This window comes from Diadema antillarum, unplaced genomic scaffold, assembly GCF_040938485.1.
Source record: "Diadema antillarum isolate AM-2024a unplaced genomic scaffold, OU_Dant_1.0 seq00000685_RagTag, whole genome shotgun sequence".
Taxonomy (NCBI): domain Eukaryota; kingdom Metazoa; phylum Echinodermata; class Echinoidea; order Diadematoida; family Diadematidae; genus Diadema; species Diadema antillarum.
Genome location: NW_027271590.1, coordinates 129781 through 156254, shown reverse-complemented (window position 1 = coordinate 156254; position 26474 = coordinate 129781). Strand labels below are relative to the sequence as shown.

General features: G+C 37.9%; 1 protein-coding gene across 1 annotated transcript in view; it reads right to left on the bottom strand.

Annotated features, from left to right (window-relative positions):
• The window catches only part of LOC139737200 (calcium permeable stress-gated cation channel 1-like), a 64272-nt gene that overhangs the window by 30120 nt on the left and 7678 nt on the right, over positions 1 to 26474 (bottom strand). The window contains exons 2-4 of the mRNA XM_071647876.1: positions 26092 to 26349; positions 23708 to 23790; positions 8507 to 8548 (exon numbers count right to left, since the gene is read on the bottom strand). Coding sequence (XP_071503977.1) covers positions 8507 to 8548; positions 23708 to 23790; positions 26092 to 26214 — 248 coding nt within the window. The 5' untranslated portion in view covers positions 26215 to 26349. The remainder of the gene's footprint in view (positions 1 to 8506; positions 8549 to 23707; positions 23791 to 26091; positions 26350 to 26474) is intronic.

Here is a 26474-nt window from a genome sequence, read left to right as displayed (position 1 = left end):
GAATCGAACATGTTAGATATTTTTTGGAGACTTTTTCCAGTTTCTAGTTGGTCCAACAGACGTCTCCATCTCCATCGGTTGTGGCCACATTGTGGAGAATTTGTCTGTGATGTCTGTGCAACCTTGCAGATATCCATGGTGACCCATGGCAACCCCCCGGCTATGCTGTGGAGACGTCCCGGAGACACATCCGCAACTGAGAAGACATCTCAGAAAAGTCCCTGTGACTTCCAGGAGAATAAATTGTCACCTTGTTTGGAGTCCTCTCCGATGTTGCCCTGGAATTGCTTTCTTTGTGAGAGTGCAAGCCCTTTTTTTGTCTTTCGAGTCGCACGAGTTGCCGCAACTCATCAGTTGCAGCGTTCGCGTTGATGTCTCCTCCAGTGCAATAGGCCCTCAAGACCTGGGCATTCCACAAGTCATGGACCGCACTTGCTCACATGGGCAATGGGGCAAGTGCACATTCATTTCACTCGCCAAACAGAGAATTTCAGTTGCCACATGCAAGTGGGATGGTGGGCTTATACCACTCTGACCCCTTATGACCTCTTCAAATACAGGAAGCAATTCAAAATTTTTAATACACATGTCTATCTCAAATGTCATTTTTTCTTAGCCTTGTCTTCTTTCACTATCAAGAGACTTGTAGCTCCCTGCTTCAACTTTGTCAGTACAGGCATCGCATGTGGAGTAGGTTTATGTAGATTCCTATAAAAGTTTATCATTTGATGAACTACATTAATTGTATTTCAATATAATTTTATGGGAGATGTGAAATCAAGCCACAATACACACACTTTCAAAGAGAACATTTCATGTCCTTCAAACATGCACAAGTCATCTCAGATGCATAATCATCTATGATTCACATGGTATTGCACTTTTATAATTTATCAACCAACGATGCTCCCTTGCTTTGCATACTACAGTCCGCCTGATGCAGTTATCTGCCTAAATTGAACATCAGAAGGCAGTCTACAATGTACACACATACACTCACATGCACACACGTACATGTGTACATACAAACACACACACACACACACACACACACACACACACACACACACACACACACACACATGCACACTCATACATTTGAAGCAAAACTTTATATTAAGGAGAGGAAATTGGTTGAACAAGAATTCTAATTTGAACATGCTGGCAGGTGCATCTAAATCAGGTACATTGTGTGATAATTACAGCAGCCAACTTGGCTCCGTGGCTGCATCACAGTCTATTACCTCTTTTCCCTCTTTTTCCCCCAATCCCCAGTTGGTTTCTGCTTCAGTTCAAATTTGAAGACATTTACATATGCACATATACACAAACACACACACACCCAGGCACTTGCATGCATGCACACAAACACACTCTAACACCTTCATATCCACACATATGATTAAAAAGGGGAAAAATGTCCACACAGACTTTCAGTCCTAGTAATTGGATGGTCAATCACATCATACAATATTTACAGCAACTACATTAGCTCCTCAGCTGCCCCATTGCCTATTTCTTGTTTTCTTTTTCCTCCTTTTCTTTCTCTTTTTTTTTTCTTAAATCGATGAGAATCACCAAGACCAAGGGATGCCACAAAAAGTGCCTTCACCGCTGTCGTTGTGGGTCTAGTACATTGTACATCAAACACACACTCTCTGATACATACATAAAGAATAGAGCAAAACCAAGACGTGTACTGTTGCTTTCTAATAAAGAGAGAAATTTCCCATTCAAGTAAGATGCTTCAAAGTGCTTCAAATCAATTTATGATGTGATAATAATAGAAATCAATTTGGCTCCATGATTGACTCTTATCACTCTCCAGTAATCTGTTCCTTGATGCTTTCTTCTCTTTCCCCTCAGTTAAGTTTTCCACATTTACCCAAGCTAATGACACGAGTCTGGAGAAGTAAGCGAATGACCTTGCGCAGGCAGCGTATTATGTTTTTCCTCCATCTTATCTTCAAAAGTGCACTGCTGGGTATTTGAGCACTGACGTCAGAAAAATGAGAGTTCGCGTCACATTTGTTTATGCACTGTGTATACAATTGTATGTGGCATATCCCTCAGAAATGACCATGGCAAATTAACAATCTATTTTCAGGTGCTTAAAGATGGCAGGACGGGGATGAAAAAGATGAGATCATGGTGTCATAACAACGTTGGTTCTTACAGTGCACTTAAACAGTACTGGAAATACCTTGTGACTTTAGTGAAAAATTTGGCACTCACAGGTTAAAATTGAATACTGAGACTAAAATTTTTCTTTGATGCTAATGTTTTTGTTTGTTGAACTCGAGTACATCACACCCGAACCAATTTGAAAAGAAACATAACACTTCTAAATTTGCCCCAGGAGGTAGTGCATCTGTACAAATCTGGACCAGTTCTAACGAGATGTACAGCATATCTAACTCTGGAAGTAATGGGAGAGCAGCTGCTTTTTTACTTGCAAAAGCATTGCACATAGAGTAGTAGTCCTTATATTTGTTTATTTTGTTTGAATGCACCATATGCACTACACTGACCAGCGAAGAATACCAGATGGTGGACTGTTCTTCACAAGAAGACAAAGAAAAAGAAGAAAAGACTTTATATCAAAACTGGTCACTACCAGCCTCCAACTCTTCTTTTGCCCCACTTTAAGTATTTTTTGAGTTACACACACTCACACAAAAATGAAACTCTCTTCTTATTACTGCATTCACAATCATTGTACGGAAATTATTACTAAACATTACTGCAGAAACCACGTATGCAACCCTTCAAAGGCACAAGAGCAATATTCACATGGTATACACTTAATTACAGGTATACATGTACTCTCAGCAAATTACAACAGAAAGCTACTTTGTCCATCTGAATAATTGCTGGAGACACACTGCTGGGACAAAGTCTATGTATCTCGAGTGAATTGTACTCAGCATTGTATCTTGGGAATTAAATTACCCATCTTGACTTTCATGCCATGTCCACAACTCCTCATTTCTCAACTGCTCTAGGACTTTGTGTACAAAAATAGCTTAGCCAAGATACCCCAGTACATTGAGACAGAAAGTCAGACAGAGAGAAACACACGCACAGACATACATACAGACAGACAGGGATGGACAGAAATAGAGAAAAAGAGAGAGGGGGGGGGGAGAGTAATGCATGAAAATGCATGGAAATGGAAGGGGTAGGTATAAGAAAATTCATAATCAGACCCAGAAATTATCTCAAGAGCAAAGGTATCTGTATATCAAACTCTGATTTCACGGCATTCTTTTGGTTAGCAAATGTCTAGCACACATCCCTAAATGCTATCAAGAAATCCTAAAAAACAGATGGGCTCCCTAAAACTTCACACTTAACATTTCAGACTGTGGGAAATGCTCTGCTGAGATTTAATAGCGTCTACCTCAATCAGAACAAACCCATGAGATCTACTAAGGTGATAATACATCATGAAAGCACATACATGTAACACATGGTCACAGAGACTCCAACCTCACGCATCTCTTTTCTCCTGCCTGGACCACCTCGTAACTGGAGAATCCGATTACGAAAACGTGTGCACAATATTACATGTGCATAGCACACACCACAAAGTCTCTTGCGGTTGGGGTCCAGCTCTAGGGTAATAGATGCTCCATGGTGCTATGTTAGCCTCATTTTTTTTTTCTCAATACATTATGATAATACTAAAGTTGGTGGGAAGAAAGCTCAATCTTAAGCGAGAGAAAATACATCTTAAGCGAGAGAAAATACATCTTAATTCGAGAAATATCAAACTCAAGTGGGAGAGTGGACGATTTTGCTAAAATGGTCTCAAAGCTGGAGATCTCCGTCGAAGCAGGGAAGTTGGAGTCTCTGCTTTGCATGATACAATTGTGTATGAGCAAATTTTGACAGGAAATTATACGAGGTGACTACATTTATTCATGCTTTAGTATGAACTCTTTCTTTACAGCTGCTCTTGCAGTGACAAACTGTGCTGAAGTGACTGAATGCAACTGCAAAGTCTTCATGCAATATCTAGACTGTCTCACAGGTCTGTCACGTACTTCAGCATTTTAAGTTGCAAGAGCACATTCTGTTCAGTCAATATTTACACAAACTTACATCCCCTTTTACAAACTGAAAACTAACACCCAAGACAATGTAAGATTTGAATACATTGCATTTTTTGTGAATCAGAATGTAGTGCTGCTGCTCTCAAGTGGAATTTATGTGATTCTTAATTTTCATCTTGAAATTAGAATGAATAATAAGCTTTCAAGCATTTGACGATTCCAACAAGTGTGTTTCACACCACATTATCCAATCCTCTGGCCGATACATGCAATTTGATGAGGTAGTTGGCTTCTCACCTGTAAGTGCTTATGCCGTCACCAGACTGGCTCACATGACAAACAAGTGGTCATAGCAGCACTGCATGCAAATCAATGTGGAATGGACTCGTGAGAAGTCTATCTTATCATCATGACTTATAATGTGTGTGGCACTTGTGGTGAAAATGCACATTCACACCAAGAAACCACAAAAGAATATGCATAGTATGGTTATTTCAAGAGATATTGTACATCTAAAACAAATCATTTTAAGGAGCCCCCTTTATTCTTTGTGCCTAATTTCTGTTGTCATTTGTTTTGTTTGTTTTGTTTGTTTTGTTTGGGGGGGGGGAGGGAGTGGGAGGAGGGCTTTGCTGTTCTAATGAAGACACAGTTTTGCTATTTGATTTCAATATCACACATGCTAGTTTCACTTCTCAAGCTCCACTGTCATTTGTAACAATTTGTTGGGCATCTTTCGTACCACTAAAATACACTACCATATGCCACAGAAACTTAACATGTACAGTTGTAGGTCTACTACATATGTGTGTAATATGTGGAAAAGAACAAACACACAAAGTTTAATTTCCAGCAGTGAATTCAATCCTACCACACATAATCTCCCCTCACAAAAAACAAAAACAAACAAACACAAAAACAAAAACTTTTTAAAAAAATTGTTGATATTTCAAAGGGCAGACTGTATGTTGACTCATCCACCTTTATTACCTTGCTATATTAAAACCCATAGATTACAATCTTGATTAGATGAAGAACAAGTTATGTTTATGCGATATGAAAAAGGCCAGAGGCAGCCAGAAAGGTCACCTTATTCAAATAATTACATTACTCACATGTGCATGTATACAAACACAATGTATGCACATACATGTACAATATACAAATGATTTACATAAACACACACTTGAACACAGACATTGTAATAGTCTCTATACTGTACATGTACAGTACATCACATACAGTGGTCCTTAATTTATCCTCTCATGGCACATTGAACTTCCAAGCAAACAGCAAGAAAATGTCTAAAATTAACAAACTGGAAGTATCATGACCACACATGCATCACTATCTATGTTATTGCATTGCAGAACACATGACAAATAGGTGATAGGAAAAAAACACATAGTCCCATTAACACTATTTTGCTTAGCCAAAATTAAGCATAGTGTATCTAAAGCCTGTATTCCTCAACAATGGACAGTCCTCCATTGAAAAAAAAAAAAGCATCAATGATTAACACTGATGTGGATGCTACAAACAACGTAGCTTTAGCTAATGATCACAGGCATACACACATCCAGTGATACCCTCACACACTCATGTATACTGTACATGTATGCACATGACGTAGCGGCTTCAAAACATGCTATCAAATGCCATGTTGCATGATGCTACTGTCTTTCACAGCTGCTCAAATGGAAAAAAAAAATGAGTGTGCCATACTAGTTGATACCAAGTCACTTCATAATGGTACATGATGATGGTGACTGCTAACAGATTGCTTTGCTGTTGTTGTTAAAGCTTTAAAGGGATCGTATAGTTTAGGTTGATACCAAATCTCGGGTTTCTAACATTTTTGGGAGAGAGAATGAGAAACCTCCTATGAAATATGAAAGGGCATGTAATTCCAAGAGGAATTCAACATTTATTTCATGAAAATTGTTTTTGAAATGGCTGAGATACGCTTAACAGACCAATTCTAATAAAAGGTGGGTCTACGGTTGCTTTGTTTTACTTTGTTTTTGGATGTCTCAGCCATTCCAAAACCGATTTTCATCAAATAAACTTTGAATTGAATTCCTCTTATAAAAAGAATGGTATGGTCTATACTATTTTACAAGTGGTTTCTTGATATTTCGCAAAAAGTTAAAAGCCAAATCCTCAGTTGGGGCAAATTATTTGTATAGGGCCCCATTTTTCTCTCTCTTCTTTCTTTCTATAAAACGACAACAACAACAAATCCTCACCTCTACCAATACCATACCATCCCTTTAATGGCATGAAGACATTTTGACAGAATGCGGCTAAAGTTTGTCAACATCATCTTTCACATGCAATATTGCAAGTGCTAGTGTTGTTTCTCAGATATTATGTCACATATAGATAACATGGTCAGACTTATGGGCCAGAATTCAAAAAGGTGGTTTAAATCTAGTCTGTAGATTGTGCGAATCTAACATTGTTTTAATGCATATATGACACATTGCATAATGACACCTGCATGTGGAAGGTATGCCTAATTTGCACTTGGTCCACATGTAAAACAATGAATTTGATTTAAAATACAATGTACAATATGTACCTCGTGTCCGTGATTTTGGATTAAAACGTTAATCAGCATTGCGTAAGTGAGGGAAATGCGCAAAATGATCGTTACATGTTAAAAATCGCATTCCGGTGATGAAATTAAATAGGTCAAGAGCATGACAGCATCGACAATGGGATCTTATAAAGTGCATTAGTGTAAAAGACATTAGGATGATTTTGAAAGAAGATAAAACATGAAAGGAATCAACCGGAAGTGATATTGTATTGACAGTCAAAGGAAAGTAAACCACACATTTCAAAATGTGTGTCCCATAATAAAAGTTGCTGGAGAGAATATCCATGCTGCCTTCACCAACATTGCTGCATTCAAAATGACACGTGCATGGTATATATTTCGCGTCACCTACGATAAAACAAAGCAACCTCACACTGATAACAATTCAATAAATAAATGAGACTGCCTTGGATGAAATTGTTCCGATGGCAGAATTTAAGGAACATTCTCACTGAACAGCCATAATGCAGCACAAATAAACACAAATATTGCCACAATATTCATTCAAAATGTCAGTATGTGCAAAGCAAGAATTGTTAGTGAATATGTGATAAGAAAGAAGATTGCACTAAAAAGTGCCCTCATACACCCATACACACACACACACACACACACACACACACACACACACACACACACACACACAAGCCCAAACAAACCAACCCAAAACATGTTAAAGAAATATATGTCTCATCACAGAGTGTGAAAGAAGGTACTGAGATGTAAAATAGAGCTCATGATGAAATGTAAAGACTCTAGGTAGAGTACAAGAAGGCATTCTCATGAAATCCAGAAGTCGTGCAGATCTGTAATGTATTAAATGCTTTCCTCAAAAAAATCCCATACGATGAAAGCACAAATGAGCAGAGCAGCATGTAGCTTTACCTGGCAAAGTATTCAGAATGCCAGATGTCATTTAATATGAGAATTAACTTTTTCTTTCCAATACTTCTTGATAATGAATGAAATGTACAATGTAGAATTATTAGTGTATTGTTCAAATGATTATACTTGAAAAATGATGGATAATGCAAAATGTGTATAATGGGTTCTTTCTCTTTAATTTCCAGGATGATGAATACCATGGTACATACATCAGAGCAAGCAACGTGGGTTTTTGCTTTTCTTTTCTCTTTGTTTCTTTACACCTTTGTTTGAGTTAATATCCTACAAGAAGTGTTAAAATGCTTGACACAGGATTAAGTCTTTGCAAAAATGAGTGATACTATGTACTGTAAAACATAATATATTCGCGGCATGAAATTTTCGCGAATTGGAGCTGACAGCCTTTTTCGCGGCATGAAATTTTCGCGAATTGCCACTGGCGTTCAATGCATGTAGTGTAGACAAAAACTTTCGCGTGCATTTTAATTTCGCGAATTTTGGCGCTCGCGAAATTCGCGAAATTAAAATGCACGCGAAAATTTCTCGTTTTACAGTATCACTTACTCTTGCAAGGACTATAAATATATAGACATGTATGTGTCTATACATACAGTGTAAGGTTGTACTAACATACAAACTTGTGCATTTAGTATCAATTAGTGTTAATGCGGAACATTAATCAGCCACAGATCTACTGTAGATGCATTTGAACTGCTTTACAGCCAGCATACAAAATTTGTGAACATATAATCATGTTCCAAATAACCAGATCTCCCAGTGATTCACAAATAGCAGATTAGTCTTGAGATATGGATGAATGGAGAGTGCTGTGTTAATGATGGGCCCAAACCCAAGATGCAGATATGCTGGATGGCAAGACAAAGAAGAAAAAACAAACTGAAACTGCAAGCATGTGTGAGCAATGCAATCATATTTCAAAAAGAGGAAGTGTTCATACACATTGTAGGCATCAGTTCCGTTCTGGGATGACAACGCTCTCCTGTGGAAAATAAGCACACGCAAATGAAGGCAAATGTGAGTACACTTGGGTATAGTATGGCGAGAAACACCATGTCTTGACATCTAAGCCTTAGGTGTGTATCCGTCATCACGTACGTACCATACTAATGCACACCTGTCATCACATGCACCACATAATGTACATGTACCATGATGCCACTTATTGCATTAGAACTACACTTCTCCATATCATTGGTACCTTGATCACCTTTTCAGGCTTAATGCAAGCTTGATAACCCTGAAATGAGAAAAAAAAAATTCTTCTGGCTGTCATATTAATTAATAGACAGCAGACAGTTTTTCTTTGTTGTTGTTGTTGTTAGTGTAGTTGCTGTTGTTGTAGTTTTTTTTTTGTTCCACATATGAGAAGGAATGAAATTAAAACAAACAATTACATTATAACAATAAAGCTCTCTGTCAAAACAAAAGGAAACATGAAAAAAACGCAACAGCTAGCATTCCTATACAAACTCAAGAATTACCGTGTACTAACCCAGATAGCAAAGTGTTTGAACCCCTGGATCACTACACTTCACACATAAGATAACAATGAAAATGTCAGTACACACTATCTGGGATGTCTCCACTTCTTGCTTGATTTATAACTGAGTATGCATGTACAAATCACCGTTCCTAATGCGACCATTTATAAAGGCACGATGCCCACTGCAGCCTTCTTCCTAAGGACAATACTATAACAAAACAAAAAAAATGCATGACATACACTGCATGTAAACTGATGCATTATTCCTGCGACACATATTGCCACTTGGTTACAATTTGTGAACAGGTTTGGGGAGACAAATGCATTATGGCAATTTCCTGCACACTATGCAATTTCACAGAAAATAGATCAAATACCCGAAACTTGGAAACAAAAACAAGAACAAGAGATATGGTGGCAATCGTGATTCCAATAACATTTTTATGACAGTACATGATAAATCTGAGGGTTGGTGGTTTGCCAACTTTTACAAGCGCATACTGCATCTGCTGTACAGCTACTAAGTATTTTGTAGTGACAAACGAGAAAACAAAATGCTAAATCATGGATGAGTCTGTTTCTATGAGCTTGGTAGGGGGATCAATAAGGCTCCGTTAATAATCTCCAGTCATATTTTTCAGATACCAGAAGCATCCCCCTGCTCTCTATTGCTGCAAAACAATGCATTTCTGGGCATTGTAATGTGCACCCTGACAATCGATCACTAATGAAAAACATTTGATTGCTTTTCCAAATAGACGGATCAGGGCCAAGCATAAAAGGGATAATGATAATGGCTTATTATTTGCAAGTGATGGCTGAGTTTGCTGAAGCTACAGGGCTCTGAAAACAACAGATATTTTTCCGTCTAGCATGACATTTATCTGAATCATGTTCACAGCATGTTTTGCCATCTTCTTGGGGTTTTTTCCCCCTGTCTTTTCTTGAAACACACATCCTTCCACAATGGATTTCAAATAAAGTATTATCACCTCAAATCAATCAATTTGGACGTCTGGCACAAGACTTCAGAACATTTGGGCAATCGATAAGAGGAAATTGAGGCCTTGAACATGCAGTGATGTCATATCAGGAACATAAGCAACTAATGTTAGAAACATTACCACACAGATTTGCAGCACATCATAAGACGCAAACCAGCAACTGAACATCACATTCAAGTTTGAAACATAAATCCCTTGAATTGATTTGCTATATTGTCAAATAACACACATATCTACATACACTGTCGTAATAATCTGCACTACTGGGCATATCTCTAATTGTCTTACACTGTAGATTGTATTTATTCCAAATTCATACATTTTACCCTGCAAACATTCCATTCGTGTGCCATATCATCTTATAGACATCAGCTAAGCACTATTTTTGTGGTTGTTGTTGTAAGTGCTTGATATAAACTTTTTAACATTTTGACCAACCTTTCTACCTTTCCATGTGATACTGAAGTGTTTCAAGCAAGGTTGGGAAAATTCTGAAGGATGCATTATATGCTGAGGGATTATTAGACACACAAGAATAAATATACACACATTGTATGCAAACAAACAATCTCTACTCACGCAAGCCAAATCATACCAGCATATCCTTGGCATAAGAAGCTTAACTGAACAATGTTCTCATTTTTTTATTCCACTTCACATGACTGTATACTGCAGTACCATTGCTATAAAGCAATTCCTTCTACAATATAACTCCTGCCTGTGTTTTTCATTCCATTGTGTATCTTTTGATCAGTCTAGTGCTAGTGGGTTGTTTGGTTTTGTGTATGTGTATGTGTGTGTGTATTTGTGTGTATGCTTTCTGCACTATCATTAGACATTAACATAGCCTTGCAAAATCTTTATGATGATTAAACAGTGATGTAAAAGTGTGTGTATTTATTGCAGTTTACACTGTGACTTTAAAATAAAAAATCTCACAAAAAATCTTACTGGAACTGCACAATTTTACATAACTGTTTTTTTGTATATTATTCCTGTGTGATAGCTTGTATTATACAACTGTAGCTGCAGAGTGTGCTCAAGCACTGCACAACTGTAAGGCAAAAAAAAAAAAAAAATTGTTGTATTAGCGTAACCCGCCCGACCCTAAAAATTCTGCCGACCCCACGTTTTTTTATTATTTTTTTTTTGCTATCGATATCAAATATCGTGTTGATTGCAATCGCGATCGCACAAACCCAGAAGTGGAAACGGCTCTGGGGATATCGGATGTACGAGAGAGAGATCTAGCGCCTTGCATAAGCCTCACTTGATCAGTACGTCATCTGTTTCCAATACGGACGTGTACTCAACAAGATTTATTCAATGTATACTTCGCATTCAGACTGCGATGTATCGTGCAGTTTTGCCATAGGTTTCTTGTGTTGAGAACTTACACGAATCTGTATACATGTATGTGGGACTGTAATAGAGATTGCCGTGTGCGATGAAAACATCGTACATATGGGTCAATTTGCATCTATCTTATCTGAGTCAAAATAGTAAAATATGAAGTGAAAACATTCAGGATAGGGATTTCAACATCTTTAAATTCTGTGAAGGGGTATAATTCCAGTAAGGCCAAAAAAAAAAAAATTGTTGCATTGGCGTAACCCGCCCGACCCTAAAAATTCCGCCGACCCTATGTTTTTTTATTATTTTTTTTGCTGTCGATATCAAGTATCTTGTTGACTGCGATCGCGATCGCAAAAACCCGGAAGTGGAAACGGCTCTGGGGATATCGGATGTACGAAGGAGAGATCTAGCTAGCGCCTCGCTTAGCCTCGCTTGATCAGTACGTCATATTTCCAACACGGACGCGTACTCTATCAAGATTTATAGGGTGTATACTCAGCATTCAGACTGCAATGTATTGTGCACAGTTTTGCCACAGGTTTCTTGTGTGGAGAACTTACACGAATCTGTATATGTAGGACTGTAATAGAGATCGCCGTGTGCGATGAAAAGATCGCACATATGGGTCAATTTGCATCTATTTTATCTAAGTCAAAATAGTAAAATATGAAGTGAAAACATTCAGGATAGGGATTTCAACATCTTTAAATTCTGTGAAGGGGTATAATTCCAGTAATATTGGCCTCGTAAATGATTTGTAGAATAGATGAACACAGCACATTCGGTGCAGCAGTTGTAACTCTTTACTGAGCACTAGACCCTAGTTTTACACGTAAACTGCAGGTAGCAAAAAAAAAAAAAAAAAAAAAAAAAATCCACCCGACCGACCCTATTTGAAAATCTCATGTTACGCCAATACAACCTTTTTTTTTTCTTTGGCCTAATATCGGCCTCATAAATGATTTGTAGAATAGATGAACACAGCACATTAGGTACACTAGTTGTAACTGTTTACTGAGCTGAGCACGAGTTTTACATGTAAAATGCAGGTAGCAAAAAAAGAAAAAAAAATCCGCCCGAACGACCCTATTTGAAAATCTCATGTTACGCCAATACAACCTTCTTTTTTTTTTTTGGGGGGGGGGGGGGGCCTAAGTGCCTGACCTGACTGATGCACATTAAAAAGCTGGGTTATTGTAAACTCTGAACACGCCTGGACAATGGTTTGTATCCTCGCCATATGAAATTCCAGAGGACTTTAAGAGGAACTGACAGACACTTTGGGCATTTAACTCTGAATTTAATCATAGTGAGAAAGCCAGAATAAATCGCCACACAGAAATTACACACTTTTCTCAAGTCTATGAAGGGAGAAGTATGGATTTCAGCTGGGCAATTCTTGTGCTTGATTAAAATGCATCATAAGAATGTTTATAACTATTGCAGTGCCAAATCAATATTGCAATTATTATTAAGATAATATTCATTCTCACAATTATCGTTACTATTTGCATGAGTATACCATAAACTGTAATGGGATTTTCTGCTAAAACATAGGCATGACACACAACTTACTGGTATCTGGCCTTTTTTCAAGTTTACCCATAAACTGTTCACACTGACTAGATGACAAATAAGGACTCCTGTGATGTAAACTCAATGAGTAAATATCCATCTGTTCTGTGCAATGTGTGTAGCTCCTGATTATTCACCTTGTCTGCCTCTTACAATACAACGTATTCTTCAATGTCCCATGCATGCCCCATTCAGCACATTGTATGGAGTCTCTCACTGAATGTCTGAGAATGATGTACAGTCAGCCACAGGGCACCTTTTAAGGGTCTGGTTACCAATCAATATCTGGGCACTCAACACTGCTAAAACACAACATGTTGTTATTTTGTCCTGCAAAGGGTTGTGGAATTATCTCTTTGCTTGGGTTACTTTTATCATTTTTTTTTCAGCATAATATACATGGAGGCAGACAGCAAAATTCAGCTTTAACTTTGATATTTCAGAATCTTATCCTAAATGCAGAATGTACATGAAGTTTATCAGCCAATATTAATCTTCATTTTAATAATAGATGCTAAATGGCAGATTCTATGTTTTATTATCAATGTAATTTGTAAATCTTGAATACCCATGTAGGGTTTGGCTGTCCCCACATACAAGTCAAATAACACACTTATACACATGGGGGAGTGATACTTAACTGTAAATATAAATATGTGGGATTTTTCCCTCAAGGATGAACTAACTACTGGCAGGCTACAGTTAGTCTGCTTTTTATTGTATCAAAATAAGAAAATAGCTCCCAATAACTTGTTTGGAAAGAAATGTCCTTTTTGTCTCACATCTGGCAAGTTTCCTTCATCAACAGATGGATGTATCAACTACTTTGTATGCACTGTGTCCAAACAATAAATCCATTCATTTTCTGTTCCACCACTACCATAAATATAGATATAAATCTGTGGGATTTTTTCCTCAAGGATGAACTAACCACTGGCTACAGTTAGTCTGCTTTTTATTGTATCAAAATAAAAAATAAAAAATAGCTTGCAATAACTTGTTTGGAAAGAAATGTCCTTTTTGTCTCACATCTGGTAAGTTTCCTTGATCAACAGATGGATGTATCAACTACTTTGTATGCACTGTGCCCAAATAACAAATCCATTCATTTTCTGTTCCACCACTACCATAAAAATGCCAAACATCTGTAATACATCTGTAATACGCATGGGCCTTGATGGAAATTCACCATCTTAGACAAATACCTCTCATATCAACAAATCCTCCCACACAGTCTATATTCTATTTATGGAGACATTGCATAATGAACACAGAGAGTAGAATGCACAATTCTTGAGCAGAAAAAAAAAAAAAAAACCCACCTGAAGCGACTTTGCCAGCCACCACAGAAAAATCTCATTTCCATAATGGAAGTTGACTTGATCAGAGAGGAATGAAGAAATTGTTGTTATCATGCATTAAATTCTTGTCTGTGGTTACTCTTCATCATGGTTTGACATCTTGCATGGCTTTCTAGGTAGATCTCACGTGATCACGGTAGGCGTTTTCACATCAGCCCGATGTTTCAAAATAGCGCGCTATTTTCTGACTCGGGAAATTAACCCGATCACGAAATAGCGCACTACTTGATAATGTGAATACAAATTAGCGCACTAATTGATCGAGAAAATTTCTCGAGTCCAACTCGGGAAATTTCCGAAATAGCAGGATAATTAATGCGAACTAGCGCGCTATTTGATAATGTTCGGGCTGATGTGAATAGGAAATGAAATAGCGCGCTAATTTACGATCGCGAAAAATATCTCGAGCTTGGATTTTTATCGGGCTGATGTGAAAACGCCTATTGAACTGTTGCTGAGAAACATTCCTAAAGCAATATTTTCTAATTGTATGTCTAATGCAGAAATATACATTTATCTATTACATGTCGGAAAGTTATAATGGTGGCTGAAATGAGTGATAAAAGAGTTGCAATTTGGGGGGGGGGGGGTACATTGAGTTATGGATGATTGCTCATTTTCTGATAATTAATAAATAATGAATAAATAACATTTCCTCACAATGCCATTAATTAGTCATGTACTAGGTCTCCGCAGTACTTAAGTCGCACTTGTGTGTCATTTAGATTCAAAGATACAGCCTTACCACAGAAGAGAATTGCATCGTGTTTGCTTTAATTCTAAGCCCAATATCCACCTATTTCAAAATGAGCAATTTATGCTATTTAAATTCCTTTCCTGGATTTAGCCTGCATTATTACAGCATGTGTATTCATCAACAGATATTTCATGAATGCATTACATGGAATTGAATTCAAACAACATAAAATTAACAATATTGTTTATGAACATGGTCATCAGCAACAAAACAGCTGGCACAAAAAGTTTTGTCATTTTCACATGCCTCTTCAGCATATTTAAGCAGTTTCCGACTTGATGCCTATACATATAAATACATGACTCTTAACATATTACAATGTTATCTTAATGTTTCCATATCATACATGGTGTGTCAAAAGTTTCTGGAATTTGCTACAGAAAGCACTGAAAAACACTATTGCCCACATGTACAGTACACAGTGTATGTATTTAAACATGCTCCCTCTTACAGCACATTTTGGTAAACTGCACATTTTGGTAAATTACCAAAATGTGCCGTAACATGTTACGGCACAGTTGGTTTTTGTCCCCACCGAATGAGTTCGGTGGCCTAAAGGCTGTGTCACACCTTTCCGGGCAAGCTACGCGGGCTTGTTGCGAGTAAGGTTTTTCCAGCACATAGGAAAATTATCTCGCCCGTAGATGCCCGGAGCTGCGCACGCAAGTCCGATTTACCCGCAGCCAAGTTTGAGCAGCACCTCGCAGGCAATTCCCACGCAGGTACTTCGCAGTCCCCGTATGCGGCCAGCGCGGCCAAGATAATGACATTCTGTCATTTCCGTTGACTTCTGCCATTCCTTCAGATGAATTTCTGAGTTGTCACCCCCACACGCCTGGCACACAGGTCACACAGAATACCCGCAAGAAGAACATAAGTAGAACGCATCCAGCGAGTAAGACACATGCACAACTCGCCCAAATCCTTGTCCGCCCTCAGAAATTGTCCAGTATGCTGGAAAATCCTCACACACAACAAGCCCGCGTAGCTTGCCCGGAAAAGTGTGACAAGGCCTAAACATGCTTACGGGTAAAAAGGATTTGCGTGCGCACCTCCGGGCGACTACGGGTGAGATACGTGCTAGGTACTGTTATGTGCAGGTCATTTGCGGGGACATCCGGGCAGTAAAAATTGTTCTTCGCAAGTCACACGCAAGGCTTGCCCGGAAAGATGTGACACGGCCTGTAAGGCCGTGTCACACCTTTCCGGGTAAGCTACATGGGCTTGTTTCGAGTAGGGATTTTCCAGCATGCAGGAAAATTTTCTGCGGGCAGACAAGAATGTTTGCGAGTTTTGCGCTTGTGTCTTACCTGCTACTCTGCTAAACGCATGCTACTTACCTTCTACTTGCGTGAGAGCTTTTAAACTGATCCGTTTTCTGTAACGAGCGACTTACGGGTACTGCAAAGCACCTGCGTTGGAGTTGCCTGCAAGGTGCTGCCGGTAAGGGTCTCCTACTGGTGTTCTGCGTGTACCCCCGCAACTCACTTGGAACATATTTTGAGCATGCTCAAGGCCTTGTCATACCGTATCTTGGGAAGTTTTGCGGGTTGACTTGCGGGGAAGCAAATTTGCTACCCGGAGCTCTCCGCAGTTGGTCCCAACCTGACAGTACCTAGCACGTATCACGCCCGATTTACCCGCAGCCAAGTTTAGAGCATGACCAAAACTTTTTACGGGTGAGTCGCGGGGGTTGCCCGCAGAGGTACACGCAGAACGCCAGTAGGAGGCCCTTAGCGGCAGCACCTCGCAGGCAACTCCCATGCAGGTACTACACAGTCCCTGTATGCGGCCAAATTAATGGCATTCTGTGGGTTTTTAGTTCAGTTACCAAAATGTGCAGATTGTCCAAAATGTGCAGGCAAATCCACTTTTAACTGCACATTTTGGTAACAGTTGATCCTGTCAGGTATAGGTGCACTATCGGCACATTTTGGTAACTTTTTTTTTAAACCACAATGTGCAGTTACCAAAATGTGCCATAACATAGTTACGGCACATTTTGGTAAATAAAGCTGCACATTTTGGTAATTTACCAAAATGTGCCGTAACACTCCCACAATGGTCAGAGTGGAAGATATACCAAATGTATGGTGGCTATGGAAAAGTTGATGTGATATATTCATGTATGTTGTCCTTGATCAGGCTAAACAGTAATACCAAAGACTTTCCATAATATCTACAGGCTAAAACATCATTAACCAGCAAAATACAAAAATATTTGAACTATATGAGATATTCACTAAGTCAATGGAATGCCACATTACAAATTACGTTTAAGGGACGTATAGTTTTGGTTGAGATGGGGCTCCAGATTTCCAGCATTTGTTGATGATGATTTTTTGAGATGATGAGACACCTCTTATGAAATATGAAAGAACAATATAATTCTAAGAGGAATTCAAAGTTTACATTTTGATGAGAATTGGTTTTGAAATGGCTGAGATATCCAAAACAAAGCAATCATAATAACAGGTGAGACCAAAAATGTGTTAGGATTGCTTTGTTTTACTTTGTTTTTGTACATCTCAGCCATTTCAAAACAGATTTTCTTCAAACAAACTTTGAATTCCTCTTTATAGAATTGTATGCTCTTTAACATTTGACAAAGTGGTTTCCAAGTATCTCGCTAAAAGTTACAAGCTGAATCCTCATCTCAACCAATACTATACCATCCCTTTAAAGTTACTCAAATATCCTACTTCTTCACTTCTGAGAAATAGGTAGGCCATTTTAATGACACATGCACAATATGAAATATCTCACAACATGTCAATCTCAATATACATGTATATCTCCATCAGACAAGTATGACTTTTTCATGTAATCTACTTTATCTCTGCTCAAACTTGATATTGATAACATCCAAACCATCCATGGGCAAACATCATCAACTGACAAAATGCAAACATATTTCATCCATTTCAGACATTCAAAAATTAAGCTACTTACATGTCACATTACAAATTATGTGACTACAGCTTACTAAAATATTTCACTCTTAAATAATTTGGAGAAATTGGTACCATAACCATTTTACATTTCATAAACTTTAATGAAATCGATCATAATATGTCAAGGCCAATGTATACAGCCATCATATAAATTTATAAGTAATACTCTCTGGCAGAGGCTTAATCTCAAGATATAATCCCACTTTATGGCATCAAGACATTGGAATATGGTGGTCAATGACATCCTGAACGTTATACCAACATTGTTTATCTAACTGACGTCAAACACCTAATTCTATTCTAGAGAGCTTATTTCAGTAAAAAACATAATGGATTGGTTGTTGTAGTTTTTTTATGAGACCTTTAGATATTGGAAGCACATCAGACAAAAACAGTCTGCTCTCAATAGTAGTGAACACCAAACAGATGACGGCTTGCCTCAATTGCAGAATTGAGTGCAAGTACTGCAGTTGTTGCTCTTTAGCACCAATCATTCTGTAGTAAAGCCATATATCAGCCAAATAATATGTCCAAAGTTCAGCACAGGAGGGCAAGTACTCAACGAAAGTAGATGGATAAATGGGGGAGGGGGAGGGAGGGAGGAATCTCCCTGCAAACTGGGTTGGATTTAAGAAATCAAGTAACATCAGGAAAACAGTACAAGTGTCTTCAAATTGAATCTAAACCAAGAAAAAAATGACATTTTAAAGGTACTGTTTACCATTGGGAGCAGTGATTAAAAAAATGTACAAGTTATCACACTTGATTCATATGTATAGGTCAATTTTATTATAAAAAATCCTACCATACAAAAATTTTGCAATAAAGCCCAAAAAAAGAGAAAGAGATATAACTTTTTTTTTACAATAAACCATAACTGTAGACTGTTTATTATATCAGAGAAACAATTTTATTATTAATATTGTTCACAGTTTGTATATTTAACAATACAATAACATTGATTATACTGACTAACATTTTTACATTGGTTGTTTCTATCCCTAACTCACATTTTAGAACTTTTTAGAAGCACTTAAGCTGGATATTTGTTTCATCTGCAAATGGTAAATAATGCCTTGAAAGTTTCACATATAAATATGTTGTTCCCAAACAGTGATATTGTATCAATTTCTTTGATGACTCGTATCCACAGCAAATATTAATTGAAATATTTAACACTTGAGTATTCCCTGCATTACATTACTCATGAAGTGAACCATAGCCTACCTTACACAGCCATAGCCATTGTTCATGTGTTGATTCAGGTGCGGGGGGAGAATACTCCTTCCTACATTACAATTAACTTAACATGAAACACATTGAGCATCCAAAATTCTGCATTTTGCTGCCCCTGTTTTAGACTGTCTGATGGCAATTTTACATGAAGGTATAGTCTTCAAATGTGTACTTCACTTTTCAATTTTATTGCTGAAGCCAAAAGTAAAACAAAAACCGAGATAAAACAACAATGACTGCAGCAGATTTAGGTGGCTCAAGTCAGAGAGAGAGAAGGACCCTTTACAAAGAGTCTTCAAGTGAGTCTAATCTTCTTCCTTTATCATGGTAATATCAATTACTTAGGGATTTCCTGTTTTCTCTGCACTATGGGAAGCCGACGATTATTCGCACATGAAGCCCTTCACACGAGACTGGCAGGGAAGCGTATCAGTTCTGAATGTGCAATAAGCAGCCTTGCTTATTGACTTTCGATAGAGCTCTATGTAAATCAACCCTGCCATCATTTTAGATCCATCATGGGCATTAAGTTTATTTTCTTTCTTCTTTTTTTTTTCCTCTTGTGTGCCTCAAGACGCGCAGATAGGGTCTCTCCGATCTAACTCACTTGATTCATTTTCTCAACACAAGACGACTACTAATCAACTCTAATGTAGGGGAGAGAAGTGGTTCTTAAAGGGAGCAGTATGACTTGATATGTCATGGTTGACTGGAAAACAAATAGTAATAAAAAAAAGACCTACAAAATTAAAAACAAAAAACTTATGTAAATGTTGTGTGACAATGTGATGTTACATGGTCAGTGTGTGACAATACTTGAGCATGCACAGTTTGCAACATACAGTACTCCCACAATGAAAAATGCTTTCTGTGGGCTGACCAGTTGTGGTATTTTTTCTCTCTTTCTTTATACAAAGCAATTCAATTATAGGCTAAAAATTTGATCTGGTTCCTGTACCAGATTAAATCTGAAATTATATATTTTTGACTCTACCAAAAATGAATTTGATATGGATGAAATATAGAAATAGGCTACACCCTGATCTATACTTTCTCCACATAGCAACTAGAATTCACGCACCTTTTTGACTTTTCTAACCTAGCCATGCTAGCGTAAATGGCTCTGATATACCATGTTGCAACATTCATTTTTAACCAATTTGACCAAAAACTCAACCATCAAAACATGTAAGAATTGCAGACCTTTTATTCTCTTTTCTAAAAATCACAGAAATTCACAGAATTGAACATATTGCCATACTTCTCATCAGAATTTCTCTCTGGCCTTCAAGTTGAGCTATTGATACAAATGTATAAAAGCCAAATCATCTCTATTAGCCTGCATCACTGTGCCATATGCCTACATACAATAATCACTACTGGAGTTGGGAGCCTAATTTTGAGCACCAATAATGTCGTATCCATGAATAATTCCATTTTCTGCGGCATGCAGCTGTATCACTCACTCTGTACGGGGACAGCACCACTCCTACTCACTTGAGCAGATTTAACGACGGAAGAAATTTTTAATGTCAAAGACAGAGCAGTTGATCGCCTTCCACTTGCATGCACAGGTGATAATGGGTGATCAACATCTTAGCACTATCCAAAAAGACCTCTATGCAAGTTTTGAAGTGTTCAGATGTTTGTTTTCTGTCATATTTCATCAGAATGATTGTCATGTCTGAGGCCAGATCTGATTTGACATTGGATAAATACAAGTTTGCACAATTTGTCTCTCTAATATTGGAATAAAATTCAAGGAGGTACTGTAAATATACTGCCTAGGATTTGGACAGAGAAAGAGAAAAACAGAAAAAAAAATTCTCGCTGCTCTTCTTCCTGGCCTTGCATTGTATATAATATGACTATTCCTCATCAGCTTAGATGTCTTCGCTTGTTGGTGCTACATATAGGACTGCTCAAAACAGAAGTGAAAGGCAATAATTGGATCCTCTCGATCTTAATGTACTCTCCTACAAGTTGTGCAAGCATTGTACTGAGAAGAGCTCCTTTACACAAATTAGGACCATTGCCGGGTAGTCGTTCCATCAACTCAATTCCCCGATCCTCTCACACAGCGTTTAATCTTCATTACCAAAAATCATCAATCCTCCAGATTTTTGAGACATAAGCGACCCCCCTTTTGAATATTCCACTCTTAACTGTATGGGCATCCCCTCTCCTCCCTATGATGATAACACTGTCATGGCGACTCTGCATAAAACATCACTGTCTTATCCATTATGCATCCACTATTCAGCCCATCTTCTGAAAGGGCACTCCGTCAACTGAAATTGAGAATTAACTCTGCCTTCCATATGAGACCTTTGATGGAATGTGACTAAAACAGAGAATACGGACTGAAATAATGATGTTGTCAAGCACACATGAATGCCGTCTCCAACATTTTTTTTGTGTGTGTGATTTATTCACCATCATTATTGGTTTATTTGTATTAAAGGATGATCAATCACAGGACTCCTGCAATTTAGTTTTCAAGTATAGCATCATTGTGAACACAGATACTGAAAATGACCGAAACTGAACAAGCCCATACTTGCATACCTACAGTACGAGCTGGTCTGCAACAAAATTGGACCATAGAGGATATATGCACATTGATTGCAAATTAGAAGATGGTCTGTTCTCATCTATTTCAGATAATATGTAAATGAGATGAACATGTTTAAAGATACTTCAAGAAACTTGAAGTATATCACACACTCTTTTCTTTATAGCATAATATTGGTGCTGTTAATCAAATAACATTTTTCAAACTTCAGGTGTCATCAAGAACAACACTTCTCAACTGGTGGGCTTTGATGTCAGCCAAAAATAACATGAAAAGAGTGTAATATCTGCTCTAACTGGGCCTAAAAAAGAAAAAAAGGTTGAAAAAGGTTGTCAAGCACGGGTCTAGAATAAGGGTTTTGGACATTAGCTGTGCACTCTAAAAACATCTCACTCCAAGCATGACTTAATTCAGAGAGTAAGATAAAGTTAATGAGAAGCTCCATGTCTATTGATGAATGAAAAAAATCATTAAAGAGTGTTAACACATGAAGCACTGTTTAAAGCTTCTTTCATACACTACTGAAATACCTCAATGATTTGTCTTTTTTTTTTTAACATTCAGAATTTTGACAGGAATTGCATACTGGGTGACAATGATTTACTTGTTCAACATCTACAGTAGATTACAACTTGTTGCGTGCATCTATATCAAAGGTATATTTACGCAAATGATTTTCCCATCATTTTCTCTTTTCTACACACTGCATAAATAAATTTACTTAAATAACCTCAAAAGTACTAAACATGATGAATATGGCAACATATTTTTCCCTTTGGATTCCATGTTTTTCCCTAAAGGTGTAGCAACTTTCATGGCATCAAAGAACTATTGGGGTTATGACAGTCTCAGCATTCTTTACTGCCTCCAGTCAGCTCCAGTAGATTTCATATTTAAAACAAGTCCCAGATTGTTTTTTCACTTCCTTGGTTGCCTACAGCAGCTTCCAGTGTTTTCAAAGTCCATAATTTTTGTTGTACCTGCCTTTGGCAGCTTGTAAATTTATCATTTGCCGGTGGCTTGCTTCATCAGAAAGGTGTAGAATGTGATAGGTTCCTTTCAACACACTAACACAATGCTCAATTTTCTTCAGAACCCAACACTGAGGTTAGGCTAGGTTTCATAGTTAGGTTAAGTCAGGTTAGCTCGAGGCCTGCCGATTCAAGGATGGGAGGCAAGCCTGCTGGGCTCACATATAAGTTGTAACCCTAACTCTGATCTTTTTCTACAAGAAAGAACTATGCCTTAAGAATGTGAGTTTGCTGGTATTTGGCTAGTTACCAGTTAAGAAGAGAAGCATGATTCTGCTTTCAGATTAATCATGCTCTTATACCTTCTTTAAATAACTCTTCAACAAGCCTTGGTGAATGCTGGTTATGAATTCTTAATAAATATCAAATGAAAAATCTGCTCTATGCAACTTTTAAATCATACACATACAGACAAGCACACACACACACACACACACACGTAGAATTATGATTATAATATTGAAAATAATATGTTGAGTGCTAATAACAGTCTTTACAAAATTAAATCAACTGACACATTTCTTTCTCGCTGACATTCTTTTTTTCAGAAACAAATGGTAAGCACTACTTGCTGCACAATGTTTATTAGAATATCCTTACCACAAATCATCGGTTACTGCACATGCCAAACATAACTGTGAAGGAAAGACAATAATAACACAGATACTATCTAGACATTAATTTCTTTCCTGTTCACTTCCAGGATGTATTCCATTACAGACAATGACTGGAACAGGTATTACAAGATACAACCTTGTACATCATAAACAGTTACAGAGTACATTTTCAATTCTTATGTGACTTACCTTTCCTCCCCTTGACTAACAAGAGCAATGCGACCATAATCCCCAGCTACTTTTCTAAAGATAGCAAACAGAACCACCAGAATCTGTATGAACATAGTACAGGGAAACAAAATAAATACAAACAAGGTGATGTTTGTTCAAAGACACTAGATACAATCGTAACAGAAATACCATTGACATGCACAGTACCTTCTGTGATTGCCACTGCAAAGTAGAATCATCCATGTCATATAGTCGATTTATCCAAGTCTCTTTCTTCCAACAATGAACAAACTGATTAACCAATTGCTATTAAGTATTTAATACAGCACAATCATCAGGACACAGAGGGTGTGTTCAGTCCTACCTGAAGGGAACCATTCAAAGTGCACTGTGCCACAGCATACTGTGCATGCTGAGCAAACCATGTTTACATGGTATGACATGGTTTAGAAAACATTCCGTCTCACTTTCAGGTTTGTATTTGTAAGCTTATTGAGAATTCATAAGAAAAGATGGGATATAAGCACATACTTATGTGGTATTTCAATTTACTTTCCCAATCACTTTTCATTTTAATCCCACAGATATGAGACTATGTTGTCAATTACGGTGCCTGAATAATGAATTACATGTCCATGCTATTTCTGATTGGACAATAAACGGACCTACTAAATTGAGACTGCCAATACTCTCACAGCAACCATGGCAACGATAAAAGTCCTCAGGATAGAGTGGCAATTTCTAAACTTACAAGGAAAAGTAGAAATTACGCGGTGCGTAATATATGTCCCCGCCGGAAGTAGCATTTTGTAGCAAAATATACAATACAGGTCAAAAATCAAGGTCAAAGGTCAAAGAAGTCAAAGGTCAAAATTCTGTGTACAAGTTTTGAAGCCCTCACCTACAAATCTGTAGTGCCATCACATAAAGCAAACGGAATCGAAACCGGGTTAGAAATGGCGAAGGAGTAGCATTTTGTAGCCATGCAATGTACGATATAGGTCAAAAATCAAGGTCAAAGGTCAAAGAAGTCAACGGTCAAAATTCTGTGTAGAGGTTTTGAAGCCCTCACCTAGTGCCATCACATAAAGCAAATGGAATCGAAATCGGGTTAGAAATGGCAAAGGAGTAGCATTTTGTAGCAAAATGTACAATACAGGTCAAAAATCAAGGTCAAAGGTCAAAGAAGTCAAAGGTCAAAATTCTGTGTACAAGTTTTGAAGCCCTCACCTAGTGCCATCACATAAAGGAAACGGAATCGAAATCGGGTTAGAAATGGCGAAGGAGCAGCATAGCTAATGTACAAGATAGGTCAAAAATCAAGGTCAAAATTCAAAGAAGTCAACGGTCAAAATTCTGTGTAGAAGTTTTGAAGCCCTCACCTAGTGCCATCACATAAAGCAAACGGAATCGAAATCGGGTTAGAAATGGCGAAGGAGTAGCATTTTGTAGCAAAATGTACAATACAGGTCAAAAAATCAAGGTCAAAGGTCAAAGAAGTCAAAGGTCAAAATTCTGTGTACAAGTTTTGACGCCCTCAACTAGTGCCATCACATAAAGCAAGCGGAATCGAAATCGGGTTAGAAATGGCGAAGGAGTAGCATTTTGTAGCAAAATGTACAATATAGGTCAAAGGTCAAGGTCAAAGGTCACAACTGAAATTCTGTGTAGAAGTTTCAAAGCTCCCATGTAGTGCTCTCATATAAAGCAAACAGAATCAAAATCGGCTCATAAATGACAGAGAAGTAGCAAATTGAACATTTTGATCACACACGGACGCACACACGGACACACGGACGTTCGACCTTACGGTGATATACTTTTGTGTCTACCCCTTTGTTCTCCCTTTTGTTAAAATAGACACACAAGCAAAAAATTTAGCCACACAAGCCTGACGGAATAAAGGCCATCTATTGTGCACTATTGTTCTCCTAGCCACACAAGCATACTCTCGTTAGCACGCTACGACACACGGACGGACACATGGACGGACACACACACGGACACACACACGTACGGAGCCCATTTCATAGTCCCCTGCTCGAACTCGTTCGGCGGGGACAATTAGTGCCATGCTATATACTGTAAACGCCATATATTAAGCGAGTCTAATTTTTCACAAATTGTGACTTCTTGATGATTTTGTGAGTGGTCAAATTTGCGATCATTGAACACAGTATTGAACAAAGAAATGTATGCGTGCACGTCACATTCATGTTGGGATCAGAGTCAACATTTTTGCTATTTTCAAATTCACGAATAGCACCTGACTCGCAATATTCTCTAAAATAAAAACCTCACAAAATATTCGGCACATACAATAGCTGCCATTGCTGTTACAATTGACATGTGAGATGACACCAAGTAGTTCATCAAATCTATGAGTATACAGAATTACTCACCACATAACAGACACAGTTGTATGCAATGTTCTGCGGTATACCTCCATACTTGAGATAGGAAATGGCCGTAGTGTTCTTGCCTAGGAGACTGCAGTTTTCGGAGGAGTTGGTCGCACCCCACATGGTGAGAAACTGACAGGGTGTGCTGCTTCACACGCTTTTCCTGCAATCTCAGAAGCACCCACCACAGGACACAATCTAGCTCCAAACACGACAGACAGCTGACATTAGAGTCCAGTCACATTGGTGTAAATGGTTCTGGGCAAAACAAACATAATTGGGAGAGAGGATTACTAAATAAAGTGTAATATAATATGATGCAGTATGATATCTAATACTGTTCTTTTTTTAATATATTCTATGCCCCTGAAATAGTTTACAAT